We start from the raw sequence: 16,630 nt of genomic DNA, 5'->3' as shown, positions 1-16,630 counted from the left end.
TCGGTATCTATTTAATGTAAACCTTGTTCCTGAGGCAGTGGATTTGAAACCTCATCTGCACTCTGCCTACCCTCAGGAACATTGTGGTGGGAGAAAATGGTGACAGAATGGTGTTGCAACTACTTAGGTTTACAAGGATTGCAGAGGGATTGGATAATGAAGAAGGTTTTCAAGGATTGCAGAGGGATTTGGGCTGCTTAGAAAAGTGGGCTGAAAAATGGCAGATGGAATTTAATGCTGATAAGTGTGAGGTGCTTCATTTTGGTAAGAAGAATCAGAACAGGACATACGTGGTAAATGGGAGAGCATTGATGAATACAGAAGAGCAGAAAGATTTAGGAGTGACGGTACATCGTTCCCTGAAGGTAGAAACTCACGTGAATAGGGTGGTGAAGAAGGCTTTTAGTATGCTGGCCTTTATCAATCATTGCATGGAATATAGGAGTTGGGAGGTGATGTTGAGATTGTATAAGGCGTTGGTGCGGCCTCATTTGGAGTTCTGTGTGCAGTTCTGGTCGCCTAATTATAGGAAGGATACAAATAGAGTGGAGAGAGTGCAGAGAAGGTTTACCAGAATGTTGCCTGGGTTTAAGCATCTGGAGTATGGGGAGAGATTGGACAGATTGGGTCTTTATTCTTTGGAGCGTAGAAGGTTGAGAGGGGATTTGATAGAATTATTTAAGATTATGAAAGGGATAGACAGAGTGGATGTGGATAGACTATTTCCATTAAGAGGAGGAAAGATTAAAACAAGAGGACATGAGTTAAGAATTAAGGGGCAGAGGTTTAGAGTTAACATGAGGGGGAACTTCTTTACTCAGAGAGTGGTAGACGTGTGGAATGAGCTTCCGGGAGAAATAGTGGCGGCGGAGACAATTGTATTATTTAAGAAAAGGTTGGACAGGTCTATGGATGAGAAGAATATGGAGGGTTATGGGCATTGTGCAGGGAGGTGGGACTAGAAAGGGGTGTTTGGTTCGGTGCGGACTAGAAGGGCCTAATGGCCTGTTTCCGTGCTGTAATTGTTATGTTATGTTAATAAGGATCCCAGAAGAGTTAGAACATTAAAGGAGATTTGTATTAGAGGAAACTGAAAATATTCTGTTAAATGAGTAAAAACCATGGGAATATGGCATTGTTGTGAAAGGTTGGAAAGGAATCTGGTAACTTACTGAGAAATAACTATCAATATTAAAATAGGTCATTTTAAATCCCGATTTTTCTATCAAATTAATCACAAAGTTGGTCATAATCTAGTCTATATTCAGATTTTGCAGAGGAGGTTTGAAAGGGGTTAACATTGGATCATTTACCTGCTAACGACTCCTCGTACTTCAGAATATGTTCCACCAGATTATCCACGATCTGGATGCACGCTTTCTTCACAGGCTTGTATGAGGCGTCTTCCTCAGACTTCAAAAGCTGAAACCATGCAGCCAAATTCAGTAAGTGTATTCTATCATACAGAGATAATCTATCCCCCAGTTCCCAAGGCACATGGACACAGCTTCTTGAAGCACATGGTTCAGGTGGGAATCAGACACCTCACCTTACCTTTGTCACCACTGTTTGTACCAGTTTGCCCCCATGTGAGTCGATGGAATTTGCACTTACTTTTCCATACTTTCTGTTTTGGAGCTCATTAAAGGGCTAATTCTGGATGCTCAGTGCGCAACAACTTGACAAACCTGACCCATCCCCATATGAATATACTTTCTATCCAATACTAACTCTGTCATACAAAGTTAGAGAAACAAAGTGAGCACACAAGGAATGAATATCAGCTAAAACAAGGGAAAGATAGCAATTAACTTATGGAATCAACAAAGTATATATTCAAAGATGTCACTGATAAAGTATCAGAATCATCTTCAGAAAGAGACAGAAAAAGAGTTAATAAATATAAAGGATAAAGAACCAAATATTCACAGTTGCAGGTTCGTACCAAATAAAAGTAACATTTCAGTGGTGCAGACAAACTCGTTTATTGTTTGGGTTATTTGGAAAGGTTGAAGAACCGCACAGCTGTTGGGGAAAAAACAGAGCTTGGACTTAGACCTTAAGCTTTTGTATCTTTTGCCTGAAGGTAGAAGCAAGAGAGCTTGTGACCAGGGTAACGGGAGTTCTTTGGGGTGCAGCGCCTCACAAAGAGTCCTTGAATAGCTGGGATGTCAGTGTCCATGATGCACTTGACAAGCTTTGCCATTTTCTGCGCACTTGAGCGTCCTAACCAGGACATGGGACAAATAGTACGTAGACTTTCCACAGTGCACCTGTAGAAGTTTGAGAAAGTATTCGACAATATACCAAATCTCCCCAGAGTTCTTTGTAAGCAGAAGTGTGGTGCTCCTTCTGACAGTTGCCAAGATGTGCTGGCTCCAGGAGAGGACCACCAATAGCAAGGAACACGAAGGTCCTTACCATAGAACACTACAGCACAGAAACAGGACCCTTCGGCCCTTCCAGTCTGTGCCAAACCCCATTTTTCCAGCGATTCCAGATCCCCCTAAATACCTTCTTCACTGTCCACAATGTCTCCAATCTTAGTGCCATCTGCAAACTTGCTGATCCAATTGATCACCTTATCATCCAGATCACTGCTATAGATGACAAACAACAATGGTCCCAGCACCAATCCCTGAGGCACCTCTAGTCACAGGCCTCCAGTCTGAGAAGCATCATCCACCACTACTCTCTGGCTTCTCCCGTCCAGCCATTGTCGAATCCAGTTCACTACTTCACCATGAATACCTAGTGTCTGAACCTTCCTGACTAACCTCCCATGTGGATCCTTGTCAAAGGCCTTACTAAAGTCCATATAGACAACATCCACAGCCTTTCCTTCATCAACTTTCTTGGTAACCGCTTTGAAAGAATCTCCAAGATTGATTAAACACGAGCTGACCATCCCAATCAGTTTCTGGGGACCCAAATAAGTGTATATCCCCTTTCTTAGAACACCTTCCAATAATTCATCTACTAATGATGTCATGCTCACTGTCTTATAATTTCCAGGGTTAGATTTAAGGCCTTTTTTTTAAAAAACTAAACAAAAGTGAGCTACCCTCCAATACTCCAGCACCTCACCCGTGTCGAAGGACATTTTAAATATTTCTGCCGGGGCCCCTGAAATTTCTACACTCATCTCCTCGGACCTCAAGGGAAACATAAGATTGTGATAGTCGGAGACTAACTTTCCAAATATTGACTGGAGCTCCCATCCTGAAAAAGGGCTGGTTGGCTTGGAGTTTGTCAAATTTGTTCAGGAAAGTTTTCTAAATCAATATATAGAGGTACCAACAAGAGAAAATGCATTATGGATCTCCTTTTAGGGAACGAGACAGGGCAGGTGACAGAAGTATGTGTCGGGCAACATTTTGGGTCCAAATCATAATGCCATTAGTTTCAAGATAATTATGGAGAAGGATAGGTCTGGGCCTCAGTTTGAGATTCTAAATTGGAGAAAGGGTAATTTTGAGGAAATGAGAAAGGATCTAGAATGCCTGGATTGGGAGAAGTTGTTTTCAGGGAAGGACGTGAGAGGTAAGTGGAGGACTATCAAAACCTACTCTATCTTGCGTACGAGCTGATAACAAAAATAGGTCTATTCTTGAGTATGTTTTATGTCTAGCCGAGTAATATGAATATTCCTTTTCCTTTGGGTGTTGTTTCCTCCATATATCCAAAAGTTGCATTTCTTCCATCGATTTAATTATAAATTTGGTTACTTTGTTCTTTCTGTTAATTTTTTTCCCAGTTTTGTCTATATTTGAATCCAAATTCAGGTTGAAATCCCCTCCTATTAATATGTTCCCTTGCGTATCTGCTATCTTCAAAAAAATATCTTGCATAAACTTTTGATCTTCTTCGTTAGGTGAATATACATTGAGTAGATTCCAAAACTCTGAATATATCTGACATTTTATCATTACATATCTCCCTGCTGGATCTATTATTTCCTCCTCTATTTTAATTGGCACATTTTTACTAATTAATATAGCTACCCCTCTTGCTTTTGAATTATACAACGCTGCTGTTACGTGTCCTACCCAATCTCTCTTTAATTTCTTGTGCTCCAATTCAGTTAAATGTGTTTCTTGCACAAATGCTATATCAATTTTTTCTTTTTTCAGTAAATTTAGCAGTTTCTTCCTTTTAATTTGGTTATGTATTCCGTTAATATTTAAAGTCATATAGTTCAGCGTAGCCATTTTATACTTTGTTTATCTTCCCTTTCCGTTTCTCCATCATTATCTTTCCTTCTTATCCATTTCTGCTTTCTTGTTTTGAACACCTTATAAGACAACATCAAACATCTAAAACATCAAACATTTTCCCTATTCTCCTGTTTAAAACTTCTTTAACCCCAATCTCCCCTCCCCCTCCTGAGTTGTCCTTTATCCCTTGTCGGACAACATCTCCCCTCTCCATTTGGATTTGCGAATTCACTCGCAAACGTCAGCTGATTTTGCAGTGACTGTAACTCCTCCCCACCCAGCCCCCTCCAGAAAAGATTTCAATTTTCATATGTAACAAAGGTCACTCTTTTAATTCCCTCCTTATTCCCTCCATTCCAGTTCCCTCCCTTATTAATTCTTGTCTATACTCTATATATTTTCCTCTAAATACGGATACATTCATGTATGCACACTATATATATACACACATATACTACCCCTTTGCACACATACATATAGATCGTGGTCATTTTTACTCTTATTACATGTCTTCATCTCTCTGCTTGTTTTGTAGTCGTTCTGCAAATTTCCTTGCTTCCTCTGGATCCGAGAATAGTCTGTTTTGTTGCCCTGGAATAATTATTTTAAGTACCGCTGGGTACCTTAACATAAATTTATATCCTTTTTTCCATAAGATCGTTTTTGCTGTATTGAACTCCTTCCTCTTCTTCAGGAGTTCAAAACTTATGTCTGGATATAAAAAATTTTTTTGACCTTTATATTCCAGTGGCTTTTTGACCTCTCTTACTTTCTTCATTGCTTTCTCCAATATATTTTCTCTTGTTGTATATCTTAAGAATTTTACTAAAATGGATCTTGGTTTTTGCTGCGGTTGTGGTTTCAGGGCTAAAGTTCTATGTGCCCTCTCTATTTCCATTTCTTCCTGTAATTCTGGTCTTCCCAGGACCCTGGGGATCCAATCTTTTATAAACTCTCTCATATTCTTGCCTTCTTCATCTTCCTTAAGGCCCACTATCTTTATATTATTTCTTCTATTATAGTTTTCTATTTTATTTATCTTCTGAGCTAACAGCTCATGTGCCACTTTAACTTTTTTATTAGATTCTTCTAATTTCTCTTTTAATTCCTCTACTTCCATTTCTACAATTATTTCTCGTTCTTCCATATTTTCCACTCTTTTTCTTATCTCTGATATGACCATCTCTATTTTATTCATTTTTTCTTCTGCATTCTTAATTCTTCTTTTTATCTCATTAAATTCTTGTAATTGCCATTCTTTCACTGATTCCATATATTCTTTAAAAAAAGATCCATCCATTGTCTTGCTTTTCTCTTCTTCTTCCACTTCTTTCTGTTCTTCTTCTTCTTCTTCCTCTGGGTTGACCATCTGTTGTTTCCTTGTTTTCTTTTTACCCTCTTCTTTCTTGTTCTCGTTATTGTCTGTGTTCTGCACCTGCTGCTGTGCTGCAGGTGTCTCTCTCAGCTGTGGAGATCGACTCCGCAGCTGGTCCCCCCTCCCGTCAGTGGGTTTTTTTTCGGTTGCGCACTTTTACTCGGCTCTGCGAGCCATTTTTGTAGTCCCGAGCCCGGGACCTCCACTGACCTGTGGGAGCGGGCTTCTCTCTCCGTGGCGGGCCTCCTCGGACAGGTAAGGCCTTCACCTTCTTCTTCCGACGTCTTTCCTTCTTCTTTTCTTCCCGTTGTTTTTCGTTTTTCTTTCTTCGCTGCCATTGTCTTCACACTTTTACTTTCACTTTGTTTTGGTTTTTAAGTTTGTGCCTTTGTTTTTTCTCTATCTTTTTTTAACTTTTCTGGAGAGGGCTGGAGTTCCCCGACCGGCCACTACTCCATCACGTGACTCCCCCCCGACTATCACAACCTTATGTTTCCTGCAACTGTCCACTATCTCTCTAGAACTTTGCTCCTCCAATTCTCGTTGGCCATTGGATGGTCAATAATAAAGCCCCATGAGTGTGGTCATACCTTTCCTGTTCCTCAGCTCCACCCATATAGCCTCAGTAGATGAGCCCTCTGGTCTGTCCTACCTGAGCATAGCTGGGATATTTTCCTCGATGAGCAATGCCACTCCTCCCCCTTTCATCCCCCCTGTTCTATTGTGTCCAAAGCAACGAAAGCCTAGAACATTAAGCTGGTAGTCCTGCATCCAAGTCTCACTAACAGCCACAATGTCAAAATTCCACATGTCCTTGCATCAAAATAGATGTACTTTAGAAAATTTCCACCATGTACAACTTGGTGTGATTTTGAACGGTGCATGTCATCTTCACATTATCTTTTCCCTCCTCCACCCCTCTATCTGCTCTGGCCCTCTGGTTCCCCCCTCCCTGCAAATCTACCAGAGCAGCACTGGCAAACCTTTCTGAAAGGATATTAGACCCCTCCAGTTCAGATGCAAACCATCCCATCAGAAGAGGTCACACCTTCCCTAGAAGATCCAGAAAACTGAAGCTCTCTGTCCTGCATCATGTGTTTAGCCAAATTATAAGGTCCATTATCCTTCAATTCTAACCTCATGAGCACCACTTCTTCCTTGATCCAAACATTTGTACTGTAACAGCACTGACTTCCCACAGCTTACAAACAAATAAAGAACACACTCACTCATTTCTTTCAGCCACCACGAAGTCAACTTTCTTTTATTAATCACTAGACACAACATTGCATTCTTCAACTCCCCAAACACCGCCCAGCCAAACCCCTCTGACCTTCTCATTGGCTCAGTGCCACATGGTGATCCTAACCCTCTCTCTCCTCCCAACAAAGGTACGTTTGCAACCGCGACAGGCCCCCCACCCCCACCCCCACCCCCATCCCAGCTTCCGAGCCATGCAAGGAGGCAACTGATTGCAACTGTCCCACTACATAACAGTATTGTCCGATTGGCAAGGGTGCCACTGGTCCTCTGACTCTGGTCCTGATGCAGAACATGGACCATCGATATTCGCCGGCGTCAACCTGTCGATGGAAACTGTGTCAGCTTTTCCATTCACGTTGAGCACTAAAGTCTTCAGGTGGTGTCGTAAGACCTGAAAAGGACCATCGTAAACGGGCTGAAGTGGTTTGCGAGCAGCATCGTGCCAAAGGAACATGAATACAGCGTTGTAGATCATTCAGCACATACAGTGCAAGTGATGGCTGTCACGTAGGAGTAGGTTGGTGTAATCTGGTGTTTTCCCAAAGACGATCAATGTAACTAGCCAGATCAGAGAGTGTTGTGCTTGGACTCGGATCCACAAACTCACCTGGCAAGGTTAACACATACTAGGTATATTGGTTCTGCCACTCATAATCCAAGATCTGCCTTCACAGCAGTACGCACTCCAAGGAGAACCGTGGGCAAACGTTCGCTCCACATAGATGCATCACCACCTGCTGATAACACTGCCTTTGATTGGCAATTGAAAGGCTAAATGAGGTCATTGGCCTGCGGATGGTGAGCTGGAGTGTGAATATGGGTAGTGCCCAGATCAATGAGAGCTTTGGAACAATGCTGACTCAAACTGAGACCCTCGATCCGTTATATTGTGACCGGAACTCCGAAAGATAGAATCCAGCAATCCACAAAAGCCCTAGCGTCAGCCTTCTGACTCGTCACACTGAGGGCTGAGAAACCTGCTTTGAGCGTCATAGACAAGCCTACACCGGCTGGTGTATTATAAATAAAAAAAGGGGGGGGGGGATATCTTTTGTTTGACCTCCCCAACTGCTCCTGTGAGGAGTTTATTCTCATCACTATCCATTGTAACAGCACTGATTTACCACAGCTTACAATTAAAGAATACACTCACTCGTTTCTTTCAGCCACCATGAAGCCATTCTTTTATCATTCACTAGACACAATATTGTGTTCTTCAACTCTCTGAACACCACCCAGCGAAACTCCCCTGACTTTCTCATTGGCTCACTGCCACACAGGTGATCCTGACGCTCTTACTCTCCTTCTCCAAACGAAGATCAGTCCATGTCAGTATTCTCCAGACCTTGCTACTTTCACCATCTTCCAGTTTTTCAACTTGAATTCCACTCTACCTAACCTTTCATTGTTTGACGAACCTTGGCTGTGCTCCCTTTATGTTTATTAAACAAGGGACTCTTGCAGTCTCAGTTGCTGTGAGATTCCCCTTGGTCTCGCATGGATTCCTCTTGTAATGATAACACCATTTCACTTCTTACTGGATTTCAGGGACAGACATCAACTCTGATCTCACTCTTCATTAAAGAAAGTCTGTTTTTTGTGTGATGTGTACTAAAACAGATCACCTTGTCTTTCCACTACAGCCCCAATGGCGTGAACATTGAACTTTCTAAATTTAGGTGACCCACTCAGTGTTCTACTCGCAATGGTCATCTGAGTCTCTCTCCTTTGATTCAGCTTTCCCATTTCCAAATGTCCATTGCAGCCATCCACTTGGGTTTCTTCCCTCCTGGCCTATCTTTCTTCTGCCCTCCCACAAGTAATTCCATCCCGTTCATTCATCCTTTTTTCACATGATCCACCAGACCACTTCATTCCTCCTCCACCGTTTATAGAGGCCATCTCAGTTCAAGCAGACTCATAACCTTGCCTTGAGGGATGCTGACGGACCTTCTGTGTTCCTCCAGCAGATTGTTTTTGCTTTAAGAACTGTGACATTTGGTTCTCTCAAACCAAGTTGTTAAACAGGACTCGGGACAGGCCCCGCCCCATCCCATGACAAGCCCCTTCCCTTCTCTCATGACGGGACAGGCTCTGTCCTTGACAGCCCCGCCCCTTCCTTCGAGACAGGATAGGCTGTCTTTTATCAGTGGAGTCAACAAAATTAAGATAGGATATCATTGAGATACTGTACATAAAATGATGAGGAGTTTCAATGGATTAGACTGCAAGAAATATTTTCCTTTACAGGTAAAACTGGATGGCATGGATCTAGGGTAAGGGAGGGAAGATATTTAGAGTGGATTTAGTTGTGGATTACAGCATTCCTTATATGTTGTAAAGCTAAGTTTCACTGGATTTAGATTATGGCGAGGCCATACTAGGAGATGAGATTTCAAGACACTTTTTGGACTGAGAGAACTGCTACTGAAGTTGGACAGACTAGCACAAAGGAACTTGTCTCTGAGCAGGTCTCAACTAAAATATACTGGCTACAATCTGAGTGCAAAGAGACGCTTTAATGATCTTTCCACGAGAGCTGTGGAATATAATTGAGGCTGTGAAGAGCTGCATTTTGGAGAAAAATGTGTAACAGTCAGGAAAAAGGACAATGTAAAACCCAGTTATTTTATGGAATGTTGCGTTAAGACTCAAGGGCCTACAATTGCTCCATTTTCTATTTCCTATGTTACAGTCACAACTTCCACCCTGTACATTTGTTTTATTATGTCACAACCAGCTGGGTACTTAAGTACAGGTTGACTTGCCTAGATTCAATGCAAACAAGGCTTTTCACTGCATTGTAACAATTAAATGGTCATCTGCCCCATCCCTACTTCCTAGTTGCTGTTCATTATACTTTCGTAAAATCCTGAGCTATTTGCACTTCCCTGAAGATGTATGGAATGCAGGCAGCATTGTAAAACTCACCATTGCTTTTAAAACTCCAGCCCTTCAGCTTTGACAAATACAGCACCACGTTCATGGCCTACTGGGCAGGAGTGTTCCCTATCCATCATATGCTTCTGATAAACAGACTGACATCAAGTGTGTCAGGATACAGAAGAGACATCACCAACAACATCCTTTTAATGCTCTGCAAGGATAAGGAACCCAACATGGCCATATCTTCTCTCAGGGATATCCTTCCAGCAATTGTTTATGAAGACAAATGGCACATTGGTATTTTGTTGCGATAGGGTTAGAGTTTATAAAGAGTTAAGTATTGTTACTGCAGGAGAGAACATTGATGAAGCCACCCATGCAGTTTTTCATCCACCTGCTTTAAAAAATGCAAATTCTTGCAAACTGAACCCAAACTTCACTTGGTAATAGGAGACAGTGGATGATGGTAGAGGAATGTTCTCGTGATTGGATGCCTTTGTCTAACAATGCCCACAGGGATCAGTGCTGGAACTGTGCTTACACATGAAAGACTCAGATGTGGGAGGGAGCACCAGTCATTTTACAGATGAAATGGAGATTGGTGGAGTTGTGGATGATGTGGAAGGTAGCCTCAGGGAGCAGAGAGATGTTGATGTACTGATGAGAAAGGTTACAAAAGCAGATGGATTTTAATCCAGTCCAATGTGAGGGATACATTTTGGGTGCATTAATGAGGCTGTGGCAGACAATGAATACTTGGGTCTAAGGGAGTAGTGGGGGACCTTGGTATATGCCCAGAGATCCTTGAAGGTGACAATGCAGTCAGGAGGGCATCTGGAAAACTGGCCTTCATTCGTCAGGATATTAAATAAAGAGAATGCAAGGTTATGCTCCAACTGTGCAGAGGAGATTCACTAGATGTTGCCTAGGTTGGAACAGTACAGTTATGAGGAGAGATTGGATAAGTGAAGTCTATACTCCTGGGAGCAGAGGAGGTTAAGAGGTCACATGATTGAGGTATCTGACACAGATTCTACTCAAGTTCACCCCCTCTCAACTCAACCACTCATGCCTTCCACCATCTCCTGCTTCATCTGCTGCAGTTTGTAAGTCTCACTGTGGCCTTATCAGTTTCCTCTGAACCCAAAGTACAGGAGGAAAAGCAAGTCATCCTCAAACTCAAGGGATTTCCTAATTGAGATCATTCGAAGTTGTGTTGATATCAGGTATGTGAGAAAACATGAATTTTCAATGGAATAGAGAACATTTAGATTTTTATGAATGGCTTTATAAAGATAAATGTCAATTATTGTTAGTATATACATGGCTCACACTCTAATTCATCTCAAGCCCTCTTGATTTACAGTGAGTTTCATCCTGCCACATTATAAAGTTCTAACTCCCCCCCCCCCGCCCCCCCCGTTTATTCTATTGGTGAGAAAATACTCAATTTTCCCTTAAGACTCCAGCAAAACAACAATAAACTTCTTCACTCATTTAACCCACCTTTTCAGTGGGTCAAATTAGACTCTCAAGCAATGATAACTTGAAGCTGGATTGTACTTACATTCTGAAGAAGTTGTTCAAACCAATCATAGCCAGTATCCCTGCATGCAGCAACCTGTAAAGCAGGTGAAAGACAGGCGTGAACATGCGCACCACTAGGAAGGCAGCTGTAATCTACAGTAATCAGCAAAGTATTGAGGTGGGAATCACAATCCAGGAATATAACCAGACCACTGCGGCTAAAACTAGACCATTTAGTCCTTGGTGCCTGAACTGCTTTTTGTCAGGGCTTTCCACTGAGATCCACTACCTTAACTCTTTTCCCAGAGCTATGTATAATTTCCAATCTGAGAATTTTATGGAACCTTCACATAAGCGTGAAATCAGAGGGGCAAAAAAGGACATGAGATGGATCTGACAGCCGGGATAATTATAGATATGGTAAGAGTGAAATAGTGGCTAGGGAGAGAATTGATCCCATATAGATCAACGAGGATGCCTTTGTGTGGAGACACGGGAGATGGGTAAAGATTTAAGTGAATAGTTCTCATCAAATATCAGGGAAGAGGTATTGGCTGCCTTGGAGCGTATTAAGGTGGCTGACCGTGAGGGACCTTGTCAAATTTTCAGACATACCACACCGTAACGGGCCATTTCAGCTCACGAGTCCATGCTGCCCAATTATACCCAATTTCAGTAACTTACACCCCCGGTACTTTTTGAAGGGTGTGAGGAAACCGGACCCCCAGGGAAAACCCATGCAGACATGGGGAGAATGTACCAACTCCTTACAGACAGCACAGCATTTGAACCCTGGTCCCAATCGCTGGTGCTGTAACAGTGTGGCGCTAACCGTGCCACGTGTCTAAAGCCACGTAGTCAACATTCACTGCCTTACCCTCATCAACCATCTTGTCACCTCCTGAAAAGACTTTAATGAAATCAGTAAGACAAAACCTGCCCCTCACAAAAACACAATGACTGTGTCTAACCTGACTATGATATTCTAAATCTACGTAAATCTTATTCCCTAAGTCGTAAGTTTTTTTATTCAGAGCAGTGGTTACCAGGTTAGTGGTGGAGGCTGATACAATAGGAACATTTAAAAGATTCTTAGACAGGCACATGAATGAAAGAAAAATGGAGGGTTATGAGGTAGGGAAGGTTTAGTTTGTTGAGTAGCTTTATTGAGGTCGGCACAACATTGTGGGCTGAAGAGCCTGTGTTGCGCTCGAAGGGAAGAGTGTGGGGAGACTCAGTGAGCTGAAGGGCTGTCTCCTGTAGTGATACCATTCCATAATTCACTGCAATGATGGAATCAGCTGGAAGTGTTGAACCTGGTCACCTTGGGAACTTTCCACCTGATTTGCACTGACCATCCATATTTGCCCCTAAATGGAGAAAGGGTTCCTGAAATATTTCACCACAATGCAAAGGACATGATAGAGAGAGAAAGCAGGCATTTACTCACCACATCAGTGACATTTAAAATTTTCCGAGTCATTCCTTCAGCATCATGAGAAGGTGTGGGAGTGAACCAGAGTTTCTGGAATGTTTCGTTTACCAATTTCTGCAGAGGGACAAACCCAAGTTACATCGCCATCCACTCAGAGTTCGCACAGTGGAACAAAATTACAACAGCTCATATCTCCGTCGCCAACTTTTATTCACTCCACTTGAAATGAATAGAAATGGGGAAGAGCGAGCTAACTCCAAATACTACATCTGTTTATGGAGTGAGGGAAAACTCCATGTTTTATTGATGTGTACTTGAACAACGTTAACATGAATACATGGAGAAAATTGGTTTCAGACCAACAATCAATATGGATATGGTCATGAAATAGCGTCAGACTCAAATTAACTTCTTTGGTGAAGTTGTAGATTAATTCAATTGATACTTGAAAAAGGAATGCAAATTCAGGTAGTTCAAAACAACATGACACACAACAAACATATGCGATTAAAGAAATGGTGTTAACCTTTGTGTAAAACTGACAAAATGTAGGTGGTAAGGAAGAAAAATGAACAGTTGTTTCCATTTGGGAAGTGTGGAGTGGAACTCAGTGAACACGGTGCTTGGTAAACCACTTTGTTTGGGTAGGGACCGTACAATCCCCAAATTTATGAATGATGCAGTTTTCAATATATGTAGTAAGTTATACTGGTAATAGGTTGCAGATGAATAGGCTAGTTACTGTCAAATCTTTGAAAATGGAAGAGCCTTAAGAAAGCTGTTTAAGAAAGGGTTTAAGAAAGGGTCCAAATGTAAACCTGGGAATTATAGGCCCGTGAGTCTGACGTCTGTGGTGGGCAAGTTGATGGAAAGTGTTCTGAGGGATGGTATTTATAAATATTTGGAGATACAGGGATTGCTAGGGAGTAATCAGCATGGTTTTGTCAGGGGTAGATCATGCTTGACAAACCTGATTGAGTTTTTCGAGGGGGTTACAAAAAAGGTTGATGGAGGGAAAGTTGTGGATGTTGTCTATTTAGACTTTAGTAAAGCTTTTGACAAAGTTCCCCACAGGAGGTTAGGAAAAAAGGTGGAGGCATTAGGTATAAATAAGGAGGTAGTGAAATGGATTCAGCAATGGTTGGATGGGAGGTGTCAGAGATTAGTGGTAGAAAATTGTTTGTCCAATTGGAGGCCGGTGACTAGTGGAGTTCCACAGGGATCGGTCCTGGGTCCACTATTATTTGTTATATATATTAACGATCTGGAAGTAGGGGTGGAGAATTGGATAAGCAAGTTTGCAGATGACAGTGGTGTTGTGGACAGTGAGGAAGATTACCGTAGATTAAAAGGTGATTTAGGAAGGGTGGAGGTGTGGGCTGAGAAATGGCTGATGGAATTTAATACAGGTAAGTGTGAGGTGTTACATTTTGGAAAGGCAAATCTAAATAGGTCATATGCATTAAATGGTAGGCTATTGAGATGTGCAGACCAACAAAGGGATTTAGGAGTTGTGGTAAATAGTACCCTCAGGGCTGATACTCAGGTAGATGGTGTGGTGAAGAAGGCATTTGGAATGTTGGCCTTCATAAATCGGAGTATTGAATTCAAGAGTAGGGAGGTTATGATGAAATTGTACAAGGCATTGGTGAGGCCAAATTTGGAGTACTGCGTACAGTTTTGGTCACCAAATTATAGGAAAGATATAAACAAAATAGAGAGAGTGCAGAGAAGGTTCACAAGAATGTTGACAGGATTTCAAGGTTTGAGTTACAGGGAAAGGTTGTGCAGACTGGGGCTTTTTTCTCTGGAGCGTAGAAGATTGAGAGGGGACTTGATAGAGGTGTTTAAGATTTTAAAAGGGACAGACAGAGTAAACGTGGATAGGCTTTTTCAATTAAGAGTGGTGGAGATTCAAAGTAGATGGCATGGTTTAAGATTGAAGGGAGAAAATTATAAGGGGAACATGAGGGGAAATTTCTTTACGCAAAGGGTGGTAGGGATGTGGAATGAGCTTCTGACAGACGTGGTCGAGGCGGGATCATTGGTTACATTTAAGGAAAGACTGGATAGTTACATGGATAGGAGAGGACTGGAGGGGTATGGACCGGGTGCTGGTCAGTGGGACTAGGAGGGTGGGAATTTGTTACGGCATGGACTAGTAGGGCCGAACTGGCCTGTTCTGTGCTGTAAGTGGCTATATGGTTAAAGCACATGCCATGGTTGGCTTGCTAGATAGGGGATACACAAGGCAAGAGTATGGAGATCATGCTGAATCTTTCTGAATCTCAGGTTCAGCCACATCCACGTTAATTCAGAGCACCATGTTTTCGGAAAAAAAGTCATGGACAGAGAAGATCAGAAAACATTTATCACGGTGGACTGGAGAAATTGACTGGAGAAATTGAGAGCTGATGCAGTTAAAGGGGATATTTTTTTTAAAAAACTTTATTTATTCGTTCAAAATACAGATAGTAAATAACATTTACAACAATGAACCATAAACATTATATTTTATAGGAAAAAAGAAAAGATCTCCCCCCCTTCAGCCAGCTCTCCTAAGGAGAGCCATAACATATTAAGATCTAATCAACGTAAATCAAACTGTAAATATTCTGAATATAACAACCACTTACTAATAAAAAAACTAGTTATCATGCGAAACATATGTAATTTTTTCCATTATTAAACAATATTTCATCTCATTAAGCCATCTATTAATATCAATCATATTCGTATCCTTCCACGTACTAGCAATACATTTTTTCACTACAGATAAAGCTAAATATACAAAAGCAAATTGAAATTTATCTAATCCCAAACCTTTCAGATGTTGCAAACTACCCAATAAAAGTACTGTCGGATCTAAAGATATTTGAATCTTATACAAGTATTCTAAAAACAATTGAATTTTCATATATATATAAATATATATATGAAATATATATATAACCAGACAGCATGAAAAAAAGTTCCAACAGAATTACCACATCTAAAACACAAATCTGATTCACGAAAACCATACTTTTTTAGTTTTTCAGGTGTTAAGTATAATTGATGTAAAAAATTATAATTAATCATTGCATAACGAGCATTTATCAGTCTAGTTACACTGTCATAACAGATATCTAACCAATCATCCTCGGAAAAAATAAAACCAATATCCACTTCCCATTTACCTTTGGATTTATCCCAACCCTTTTTATCCAGACCATCCTGTAATATTTGATACATAGATGAAATAGAACCCTTCTCTGGTACCTTCATAAGAAAAGTCTCAAATTTAGTCATTTCAGGTAAAATCATATCTCTACCAAACCACATGTTTTACCAAAGATCGAATTTGATAAAAGAGAAACAAAGAGTTCTTATCAATACCATAGGTGTCCCTCATCTTTACGCTTAATCGAACTGTTTAAACCTCAAACATTAAAAGTAGCAAACCTCAACTTTGACATATCTACTAATATTACTAAAGACCAATATCTTTATATGAAAACTCAAATCAATGTATATAGGCCCTCCAATAGGAGAAAAAAATCACAAATTAAAAGCTATATAAAATGAAAATTGAAAAAATAAAAATTAACCCCCCCACCCCCCAAAAAAACTACCAAAAGGTAGTAATCCCTAAACAAAATATGGGTGTGGATCACCCACCAGTGGCTGATGACTAATAGAACTTAGAATAAATCTCTCCCTCCCCAGCCGAAGAAAAAATAATCTCAAAATATCATAATAACATAAAAAGTAAAATGAAAATAAGAAGATTCTTCTATTCATCCAAGAGATTCCAATCTCGAAGATCCCATTTCAAAAGAAGTTGGACTCTTTCCATTCCCGTTTTTCCCATTTCTGCCATTTCTTCCATTTCCAGAACAACCCAGATTTTTCTTTAGGAGATAATGGTGGACTACGTCTTTGTCC

The 16,630-nt window shown here is 41.0% G+C and overlaps 1 protein-coding gene across 5 annotated transcripts in view; it reads right to left on the bottom strand.

The window, feature by feature from the left end:
* Nucleotides 1–16,630, bottom strand: part of LOC138735925 (nipped-B-like protein) — a 1,086,099-nt gene that overhangs the window by 148,602 nt on the left and 920,867 nt on the right. For all 5 annotated transcript variants that reach the window (XM_069884602.1, XM_069884605.1, XM_069884611.1 and 2 more), the window contains 3 exons: nt 12,719–12,817; nt 11,309–11,362; nt 1,314–1,422 (listed from right to left, as the gene is read on the bottom strand). In XM_069884602.1, coding sequence (XP_069740703.1) covers nt 1,314–1,422; nt 11,309–11,362; nt 12,719–12,817 — 262 coding nt within the window. The remainder of the gene's footprint in view (nt 1–1,313; nt 1,423–11,308; nt 11,363–12,718; nt 12,818–16,630) is intronic.

This window comes from Narcine bancroftii, chromosome 1 (assembly GCF_036971445.1).
Source record: "Narcine bancroftii isolate sNarBan1 chromosome 1, sNarBan1.hap1, whole genome shotgun sequence".
NCBI lineage: Eukaryota > Metazoa > Chordata > Chondrichthyes > Torpediniformes > Narcinidae > Narcine > Narcine bancroftii.
Note: the sequence above shows the minus strand (reverse complement) of the source record. Positions and strands in the feature narration are given on the sequence as shown.